Source organism: Peromyscus californicus, unplaced genomic scaffold (genome assembly GCF_007827085.1).
Source record: "Peromyscus californicus insignis strain IS unplaced genomic scaffold, ASM782708v3 Scaffold_3__1_contigs__length_106647218, whole genome shotgun sequence".
Classification (NCBI taxonomy): domain Eukaryota; kingdom Metazoa; phylum Chordata; class Mammalia; order Rodentia; family Cricetidae; genus Peromyscus; species Peromyscus californicus.
In genome coordinates this window covers 37,473,060-37,483,869 of record NW_026294551.1, presented here as the reverse complement: position 1 = coordinate 37,483,869, position 10,810 = coordinate 37,473,060, and the positions used below count along the sequence as shown (strand labels likewise).

The 10,810-nt window shown below is 44.4% G+C and overlaps 1 protein-coding gene across 2 annotated transcripts in view; it reads left to right on the top strand.

Annotated features, from left to right (window-relative positions):
- Nucleotides 1–4,559: 4,559 nt before the first annotated feature.
- The window catches only part of Ppm1d (protein phosphatase, Mg2+/Mn2+ dependent 1D), a 37,439-nt gene continuing 31,188 nt past the window's right edge, over nt 4,560–10,810 (top strand). Inside the window, exon 1 of one of the 2 annotated variants that reach the window (XM_052757700.1) lies at nt 4,560–5,216. In XM_052757700.1, the coding sequence (XP_052613660.1) occupies nt 4,766–5,216 (451 nt within the window). In that variant the 5' untranslated portion in view covers nt 4,560–4,765. The remainder of the gene's footprint in view (nt 5,217–10,810) is intronic. The other variant, XM_052757699.1, reaches the window with a different exon arrangement.

The following is a 10,810-nucleotide window of genomic DNA, read 5'->3' as shown; positions in this document are numbered from 1 at the left end:
GGAGCCCATACAGGGCTGATACCTTTGGGGGTGTGGCAGAGGCAGTTCTGACTTGTGTTTCCCATTCGTTTATCCTCACATACAGTGAGTGTGTTTATTTTCACATAGTGTGTTTATCCTCAAATACAGTGTGTTTATCCTCACATACAGTGTGTTTATCCTCACATACAGTGTGTTTATCCTCACATACAGTGTGTTTATCTTCACATACAGTGTGTTTATCCTCAAATACAGTGTTTATCTTCACATACAGTGTGTTTATCCTCACATACAGTGTGTTTATCCTCACATACAGTGAGTGTGTTTATAGTCACATACAGTGAGTGTGTTTATTTTCACATACAGTGAGTGAGGCAGCAGTAGTCAGATTAGGCTGATTATTTTGTTAAATACTGAGTTACTAACACAGCAGGGTTACAGTAAAGGCAGATTTACAGATTAACCTCTTGAGACACATTTATCTCATTTATCTTGCCATTGTTAATACGCAGATCTCTAATAGCTGAACTATAGACTTATGGGAGAAACAATAGCAAATTGATTAGATTTTTTTTTTTTTTGACAGGGTCTCTCTCTTATGTTGTCCTGGCTGTCCTGAAACTCAATATGTAGAACAGGCTGGTCTTGAACTCACAGAGACCAACCTCTGCTTCCCAAGTGCTGGGATTTAAGTTGTGCAACACCATGCCCAGCTCAGATTAGATTTTTTTTTAAGATTTATTTATTATGCCAGGCAGTGGTGGAGCACACCTTTAATCCCAGCACTCAGGAGGCAGAGGCAGGCGGATCTCTGTGAGTTTGAGGCCAGCCTGGTCTACAGGGTGAGTTCCAAGACAGGCAGAGCTATTACACAGAGAAACCCTGTCTTGAAAAAAAAATGTATTTATTTCTATTTTATGTGCGTTGGTGTTTTGCCTGCATGTGTGTCTGTGTGAGGGTGTCAGCTCCTCTGGAACTGGAGTTACAGACAGTTGTGAGCTGCCATGTGGGTGCTGGGAATTGAACCTGGGTCCTCTGGAAGAACAGTCAGTGCTCTTAACTGAAGAGCCATCTCTCCAGTCCCCAATTAGATTCTTATACTAAAATTGATTCTTAAAGTACATGTTTAAGAAAAGAAGTGTATGTTTGACAATTTTGGACTCTTAATAGTTAAGAACTACTAAGAGGCCATTAAAAGTTAAGATATGACTTCAAAACCAACAAATTAGGCCGGGCCTGCTTCTGCCTGCTGGGATAAAAAGGTGTGAGCCACCCCCACCCGGACTTTTTTTCCTTTTTCTCTGTAATGAGGAACAGTTTCTGATCCTTCTGCCTCTATCTTCCAAGTGCTGGGATACAACTGTACACTACCACATCTAGTTTATGAGGTGCTGGGGATCAAGCCTGGGGCTTCATTTGTGTTAGACTGCCGACTAAGATACATCCCTATCCCAAAGATTAGGAAGAGAAGAGAATGGGGCTGGAGTATTAATCAGCAGTTAAGGCTCTTCCAGAGTTCCATTCCCATCACCCACATGGAGGCTCATAACTCCAGTCTCAGGGGATCTAATGTCCTCTTCTGGCTTCTTTTGGTACCAGGCACACGCATGGTGCACAGAAATACCAAGACACTCATACGCATAAAATAAGTAAATTTTAAAAATTAAAGACTTGAAAAATAAAAAAAAATTAAAAAAAGAAAAAGTAGGCCAGGTAGTGGTGATGCACGCCTTTAATCCCAGCACTTGGGAGGTGGAGGCAGGCAGATTTCTGTGAGTTCCAGGACAGGCTGGTCTACAAAGCGAGTTCCAGGAGGTTAGCCAGGAATACACAGAGAAACTTTGTCTTGAAAAACCAAAAAGAGGGCTGGAGAGATGGCTCAGCGGTTAAGAGCACCAACTGCTCTTCCAGAGGTCCTGAGTTCAATTCCCAGCAACCACATGGTGGCTCACAACCACTTGTAATGAAATCTGGTGCCCTCTTCTGGCCTGCAGGGACACATGCAGGCAGAATACTGTATACATAATAAATAAATAAATCTTTAAAAAAAAAAAAAAAAAAAAAAAAAAAAAAAAAAAAAAAGAAAAACCAAAAAGAAAAAGAAAAAAGAAAAAAGAAAAAAAAACCAAGCTATGGGGAACAAGCCAGTAAGCAGTGCTGCTCAGTACAGTCTGTTTCAGTTCAGCCCTTCAGGTTCCTGCCTTGAGTTCCTGCCTGGCCATTTCCTCCCGGGTTGGTTGCAGTCAGTGTTCGGATAGGGAAGTTGACTCAAACATTTCCAGATGAGGCCGAGATAAAGTGGGAATCATTGGCAGTAGGAGTTGAAACCTTTGGGATGACTGGGGAAGAGTGAGATGTGGATGAAAACCCCAGAAGTGGAGTTCAGTACAGAGATAAGGATGGCCTGGAGCCTGTGGCCTGAGACTTGGAGGAAGTGTTGAGAGGTGTGGTGGAATTGTCTTTCCATATTCTCTTGGGGCAAAGGCAGACCAACTAAGGTGGAAATCTACAAGGAGGAAAATAGGCTGTTGTCTCTTGCAGGTCTTGTGGGATGGAAGTCGCTGGAGCATCCCTGCTAGTATCTCATTTAGCATTTTAAAAATTCAGCTATGAAATGTGGCCTATACGCTTCTGCTTATAATTATAATTGTTAGGTTTTGATAATGTTATGATCACCTGTGAAAACAAGATGAGAAAGAGCAGTAACAGAGTACTCCAGAAGCAGAGGCAGGAGGAGCTCTGTGAGTTGGAAGCCAGCCTGGCCTGCAAATCAGTTCCAGGACAGCCCAGGCAGAGGCAGGTGGATCTCTTGTGAGTTCGAGGCCAGTCTGGTTTACAGAGCAAGTCCCAAGACAGCCAAGGCTACACCGAGAAACCCTGTCTCGAAAAACCATTAAAAAAGGGGAGAAAACGGGCTGGAGAGATGGCTCAGAGGTTAAGATCACTGAATGTTCTTCCAGAGGTCCTGAGTTCGATTCCCAGCACCCACATGGTGGCTCACAACCATCTGTAATGAGATCTGGCACCCTCTTCTGTGTACATAATAAATAAATCTTTAAAAAAAAAAAAAAAAAAAAAAAAAAAAAAAAAAAAAAAAAAAAAAAGGGGAGAAAAAAAAGAAAAAAAAAGATTAAAAAGTGTTAAGGCAAAGTTATTTCAGAATGCTGTTTCAGGGGACTAGAGAGATGGCTCATCAGTTAAGAGTCTCTACTGCTTTTTGCAAAGGACTGGAGTTTGGAGTACCCACATAGGTGGTTCACAGCCACCTCTAAGTCCAGTTCTAGGAGGGTCAGAGCCTCTGGCCTCCATGTTCACGTGCGCAGAGCGATACACATACAATGAAAATGAAATAAGTCTTGAGTAAAAATGAAAATAAATCTTAAAAAAAAGAAGTGTTTTGATAGGTACAGGGATAATAGCAACACCATGTTGCTCGGAATGACAGTGTAAAGATTTTTTTTTTTTGTATTTGTATTTGTGCTGCACTATGTAAATTTCCACCACTCCTTTGTTACTATTCCATGTGAAATCTCAAAGGCTGTACAGAAAAAGAGCATATAAGAAGTCAACTTTAAATTGATCCCTTCCAAAAAAAAAAAAAAAAAGTACGGTACTGAGAAAACACTAAAATGCTCATTCCAGGGCTTATTTTAATTCCGTGGAAATAAAGTGCCAGCGTTTTGTTGCTCGGACTATGCACTACTGGGCGAACGGAGGGAAATAACTGTGTCCTTAGGGCATGGAGATCTTGTTTTTCGTAGGCTGCTCTTTTTCCAAATAATAACTTAGATACTGCAGTGGTAGCTGTATTCGGGACTAGTCTGAAAAAGTATTAACAAGGCTGAAAAGAGGAAAAATACGCAAGAAATATTTTTTAAAAAGCGCTGGACAGAATTGTTAGGAATTAAATTCGCCGATAGGTCTCTGACACAACCGTACTGTGGAAAACCGGACTGCGCAACTGGCGGTGGGTGGAAAATTCCAAGTTTTCTTAACTAAAGCGGACAGCCTCCCCGTGTAACTCCCAGCCTGACCCGTCCCACCCAAGCCAGCTCAGGCGTGCTTCCCTCGTCCGGCGCACTGACCAACGGCCTTTGAAGGGCATTTTCGCGCCATTTCGCTCGAAGGAGTGGAAAGGTTAAGTCCACCCTAGCTGTCCGCAGATTTTCCACAATCGCGGGAGGCCGGAGCCTGCAAAGCTTGCTCTGGGAGGGCCAAAGGGGTAACAGCCAGAAGTCTCACCCCAGGGATCTAAGTAGGGGAAAAAAAGGTGACAGGTTAAGGCGTTTGCGACTTAAAAACTGCGGAAACCCCCCAGGGCGCGGAAAGCTCCAGGCTGGGGAAAACAAACGCGGCGCTGCGCGGGCTGGCGCGGGAGGCGGGCGGAGCGAGAGCAGCGGTTGCAAAGAGACGCGGGGGCGGGAGGGGAGGGCGGGGGCGAGCTCGCTCCCCTCGACTCCTGATTGGCCCGTCCCCGCGAACCGAGTGACGTCACAGGAGGTTTAGAGAACGCCTGATTTGTGCGGTGGGCGCGGGCGGGCGGGGAGCGAGTGCAGTGCGCAGGCGCAGCTGCTCGGCTCCCCTCGCCGGCGACTCGACCGGCCCAGCTCTCGCGGACAAGTCCCGACATCGCGCGCCCCCCCCCCCCTCCACCTCGGGGACCGCCCCCTCCTCGCTCTCGGCGTCGTCGAAGATAAACAATAGTTGGCCGGCGAGCGGCGAGTGTGTCTCCCGCCTCGGAATTCGGCGGGCTGCGTGGGAACGGAGGGATCCCGGGCAGCCGGCCATGGCGGGGCTGTACTCGCTGGGAGTGAGCGTCTTCTCTGACCAGGGCGGGAGGAAGTACATGGAGGACGTAACTCAGATTGTGGTGGAGCCCGAGGCGACTGCCGAGGAAAAGCCGGCGCCGGTACCGCGGCGGGCGCTCGGGCAGCCGGCGAGCCCCGCTCTTGCCGGCGGCGGGCCATCGGGAAAAGGCCCGGCGGCGGCCCGCGACCCTACCCTGGACGCCGCGGCCTCGCCACCCGCTGGCCGCTGCTGTCGCCGCCGCTCCTCGGTGGCCTTCTTCGCCGTGTGCGACGGGCACGGCGGGCGGGAGGCGGCACAGTTTGCCCGGGAGCACTTGTGGGGTTTTATCAAGAAGCAGAAGGGCTTCACCTCGTCCGAGCCCGCCAAGGTGTGCGCTGCCATCCGCAAAGGCTTCCTCGCATGTCACCTCGCCATGTGGAAGAAACTGGGTAAGTTCCCGGGTTTGTGCGGCGCCCGCCTCTTTTTTTTCTTTTCTTTCTCTTTTTTTCTGGGCTTTTTATAGCATCAGCACCGCGTGGGCCTCTCCCCTGGTACTAAGCGCGCTATCCATCAAGTGACGCTGTCCACGAAGGGATGCGTGTGAAGACTGTCAGGGTTGGAGTTCTGGGCGCACCGAGTGGCCTCGGGGAAGCTAGGATGGCTTGTTTCCCAGCAACCGTTTCTTGATTTTATCTCCTCCCTCCCACGATCAGGGGCAACAGTCCCCGCTCCCTTCGATAATTCGCTTGGGTGGCAGCAAGCTCAGAAGTGTTTGAAAGCCGGCGCCAGATTCTAACCAAAATATAAATTGAAGGATCGTTTCTATGTGGGCCAGGTGAAGGAAGCCGGAGGTGGTAAGAACTGGAGCGTTCCCTTAGCATCTGTCATAATTTTGTTCTTGATGGGCTTGTCCCTCTTGGTTGCCTCCTACCGGTGGTGTCACTTCTTCATATTGACTCGGATGGCTCCGCGTAATCCAGTTTAGAAGGGCTGAACTGTCTGGACATAGGCAACGTACTTTTTGGAAGCGATTCTGTTGTGATCGTGTTTTAGGGTCGCAACCCTTGAGTTGCTTATGAAAAAGGCGTGCAACGTATTAAACATTAAATTAGCCTCGATATATGTGTTAACTTCTTGGTGTGTATATGTATATATGTGTGTGTGAGATGATAGTTACCTTAGCTAATTGCATTCAAACAGTTTCCAAAAGTTTATAGTAAAAAGCACTCAGGTAAACTCCTATCCAAGTAGCTTTTGGTAACAGGAACCTTATTCCCTAAATTTCGGTGTAATTGTAGTTTCAACCAAATTTTAAATGTTTGTAAGGCAGACAATACTTATATGTATAACGTAAATGACACAGGATTGTGGTTGCTTACTTATTGCTGTGGATATATGGTGCATATCTTTTTTACAGAAAAGAATTAACGCTCCTGCCACTAAAAACCCTTTGTTTATAGTGGTGTAAGAAAATCCGCTCTATTTTCATTAAAGAAACAGAGACATAGGGAAAGCTGTTACAGATTTGTAAAATACACAGTATTTTTAGAAAGGCATTGTCATAGAGTGTAGACTAGCTGGTTTCAAAGTCTGTTTTCCATCTGTTGGGCTTTTTGCCAAGTATTTGATTGACTCAGAGACCAGCCACTAAGTTTTTTGGAGGCGGTTCCCAGCCAATCCCTGGGGCCCCTATGATGGATTTATTTTGTTTTCGTGTGGGCAGAGTAGAGCTGAAAGCACTGTAGTTTGTTCTAGAAATACATTATATTATGGCTGGAGAGGAATTAAAAGTGGATAGTAAGACAAACAAGACGAAGAGTAGACACAAAGAATTATTATAGAGTCCATTTATTCCACAGTACACGTGGGGCGCATGAATTTGCCATATGCTTTTAACTTTAAGAATCAAAAACTTTTAATATATGAACTTTAGCCAGGTGTGGTTGTGCATGCTTTTAATCCCAGTACTTGAGAGGCAGAGGGTAGGCCGGTCTCCGCGAGTTCGAGGCCAGCCTGGTCTACTCTATGTAGAGAGTTTCAGGACAGCCAGGGTTTGTAGACAGACCATCTCTAAAAGAAAAAGATTCATATTGGAGTGTGGTGGCTGGTGATGGTAATCCCAGCACCTGGGTGGCAGACCAAGGAGGATCAGTGTAAGGTCAGGACCAGGGCAACAAAGTAGACTATCTCAAAGAAAAAGGTTGTCCTTTAGATTTGCTGATGTTGAATTGAATGCAGGGCTTCTCACATAAGCACAATCTCTGTCTTTGTGATCCCTGAGTGTCCCTTTAATAAAGTAGAGGCCATGCTGGTAATCGTGAATGCATTTTTTACACGCACACACTTCAAAAACATTTTATAATTTAAAATTGTGTGTGTGTGGGTATATGCATGTGACTTCAGATGCCCGAAAAAAAATCAGACATCACCTTTCCATGGAGCTAAGATTACAGGTGGTTATGAGATGCCTGAAGTGGGTTCTGGGAACTGAACTCCAGAACTTGAGTCCTCTAAAAGAACAGTGAATGTTCTTAACCTGTATGCCAGCTCTCCAGCTCTACATACTCATACTTTTTAAAAATCATACTTTTCATTTTTATTGAATGAAACCTTGAAGGAACTCTTGTCTTTAAAACTTAAATTTAAAAAAGAATATTAAAAAGTATTTTGAGTAAATTAGAATCTTGACATAAGAAATACAAGTTAATGCCTTTGTGCACACCTTTAATCCCTGTATTCTGGAGGCAGAAGCAGGTGAATCTTTGTGAGTTCAAGACCAGTCTGGTCTACAGAGTAAGTTTCAGGACAGCCAGGGCTATACAGAGAAACCCTGTCTCAAAAAACAAAAACAAACAAACAAACAAAACAAGACAAAACAAAAAACCAAAAAGAAAGAAAAGAATGGCATTGTTTTATATTTTTGTAAATCTCTTTTAATGTCTGGCTTAATAGAAGACACCTCAGTTCTTGTCTGTTTTTGCACTCAGTTTCTTGTACTATTGGTTGAGGTATAAGAAAACGGACCTTCATATACAGATATAGTAGCGGATCACTAAATAGTCTGTGTCAAGCTGTATCTTAAGGCTAGTTGAAATATGATCTGAAATCTCACTAATGAAAATTTTAGAGTCTTATGTTAAGATCCTTACCCCATGAGTTTGAATGAGGGTGTTTGTGCACTTGGGAGGGTTTGGAGGAAGGAAGGGGAAGGGGGGAGATGATGTAATTATACTATAACCTAAAAAATAAAAATAAGTTACTGAAAGAATGACCCCCCTCCCAACATCTGTGTCTTTTATAGCTCCTAAGTATGGAATGATGCCTGGAGATATCTGCCCTATTAAAAAAATTTTTCTTTCCAGTCCCCTCATCAAACTTGGGGTCTTGCATATGTTAGGCAGTCTGCCACTGGTTTCTCTGCCCCAGTTTCCTCTCCCCAGCCTTGGAGTCAGTCCTGTGCTCAGGTGTGAGTTTTGACATGATGTATCATCATTTGGAAACTAATGGCACACTGAGTTAATGTCTTGTGAATATTGATGTGTATCAGCATATGATACAAAAAATAAGTTGGCTACTCTCATTTATGCCTCCAGAAAAGATTTTATTGGGAAAATGTAGGCCACTTTACTGGATATGCATGTTCCCAAACTGAGTCTTCTAAACCACAGTTAGAAATGTATCATGCACTAGCGTGCTATCCTTGAAAGAAAACTCACTTTGTTTTGAAGACAGGATATATCAAATGACCAAGCCTTCTGTTTTCTGGTAGGACCTTACCTGTCACACACCCCACGGACCTTACTCTTCCTTTCTTAGACTTTGGGGTGCTGGGATCTCAGGCATATACCACCACAATTGAGCCTATTCATCTTTTCTTTTTTCTCCTGAGCCATGGTTTCATAGTTCAGGGAAGTCTCTTGAATTTGCTGCATGTGAATTTCTGATCCTCCTGCCTTCGTTTTTTCAAGGGTTGGGATTACAGCTCTGTGCCAGCTACCACATACCCAGGCTGCCTTTGAAGTTTATGTCCATGTGTGGCTGAGAGGAAAACCTTTGGTATCATTCCTCAGGTATACTGGCTGCTGTGGTTGTGGTTTTGTTTTTGTTTTTGTTTTGGTTTTTTTTGAGGCAGGGTTTCTCTGTGTAGTTTTGGTTCTCTCTCTGGATCTTGCTCTGTAGACCAGGCTGGCCTGGAACTCACAGAGATCCACCTGGCTCTGCCTACCGAGTGCTGGGATTAAAGGCATGCACCACCACTGCCCGGCTGTTTTTGTTTTTTGTTTTTTTGTTTTAAAGATGATCTCTTACCGAGGTAGCTCTCAGTCAGTAGGAAAGATTGATGATGAAGAATGAGAATCCTGTTTGTAGGAGTTAGGTATTACAGTATTTACTTGCTCTTAGTTCAAGAAAATAGGTTGACTTTTTGCCAGAACAGAAAGGAATATACAAAACTCAAGAAACAGATCTCAGAAAGGTCAAAAGCCTGGGGACTTGCCCAGATTCAAGGGCAGTTTTGTTAGGGTCTTTTTGCTGTAATAGGCTATATTTATTTCAATAAAGAACATGAATCAGAAGTTGCAGCCTCATTTCATTTTCTTTTTTTTTTTTTTTTTTTTTTTTTTTGGTTTTTCGAGACAGGGTTTCTCTGTGTAGCTTTGCGCCTTTCCTGGGGCTCACTTGGTAGCCCAGGCTGGCCTCGAACTCACAGAGATCCGCCTGGCTCTGCCTCCCGAGTGCTGGGATTAAAGGCGTGCGCCACCACCGCCCGGCTCTCTTTTTTTTTTTTTTTAAGATTTATTTATTTATTTAGAAGAGGGCATCAGATCTCATTACAGATGATTGTGAGCCACCATATGGGTGCTGGGAATTGAACTCAGGACCTCCGAAAGGGCAGCCAGTGTTTTTAACCTCTGAGCCATCTCTCCAGCCCTCGTTTCATTTTCTAATCATCATTTGACTTATAAAAAATTGTGTTAGTTTTCAAGCCTTCTCAGGCTTTTATTTATTTATTTATTTTTTGAGACAAGCATTTGGGCTGTCCTGGAATTCACTGTATATCCCAGGCTATCCTTGAACTCACATGTAGGTCGATTTTCCTGTCTCAGACTCCCAAGTGCTGGGGTTGCAGACTTGGGCTGCCATGCTTGGCTATCTCTCAGATTGTTGCAGTGAGTACACTTTATATAGGAATATATGTGATCATCAGCTCTGCTCCTTTTGTGTTTTACTATCTGCACCAGTCTCTCTGATTTTCAGAGACTTGTGATAATTGCTTTCAGTACATTCCTGGAGAAGAATATTGCCATCATGTCCCAAAGTCCTTTATATGGTCTGTCCTCCCCTTAATAGGCTTCCTGGTATGGCAAGAGTGAGGAGGATATTCTTGGCTTGTTTTGAATCCGAGCTTCTCTTACTTGTGCTCTGACCTTGCGTAAGACTATTGTGCCAGAGTGCCCTTATCTGTAAGGTGGAGCTGACGACAGTCTGCCCATCCCCTAAGAGTTAAATGAGTATATTGCTAACTGATACGTACCCCCGGTTTCAGAATTGGCACAAAGTACAAATACGGTTTTTGTTTATTTGTAATTTTTTTCTTTATTAAAATCTTTCCCTTCTCTCCCTCCCTTTCATCCATCTCATGTAGCACAGACTCTTTGAACTTCTGATTCTCCTGCCTCTACCTGCCAAGAGCTGGGATCATAGGTGTATGCCACCACTCCAAGCTCAAAAACTTGATTTTTTTTTTTTTTTTAAGAAGACTGAGTCTTAGCTGAGTAAGGTGGTTTGGGAATGTAATCCCAGCACTCCAGACACTGAGACAGGATTGTTATGAGTTCAGGGCTGGTCTGAGCTGCATAGCCAACTAGTGCTATATAATGAAATCCTATCTCAAAACCCCCAAAACATGGGGCTAGAAGAAAGATGGTTCCACAGTTAGGAGCACTCACTTAACTTCAGTGAGTAAGTTTGGTGAGGACCTGGAACCACTTGGTGGCTCACTTGGTAGCCTGTAGCTTCAGTTCTAGGGGGTCCAGTGTTCTCT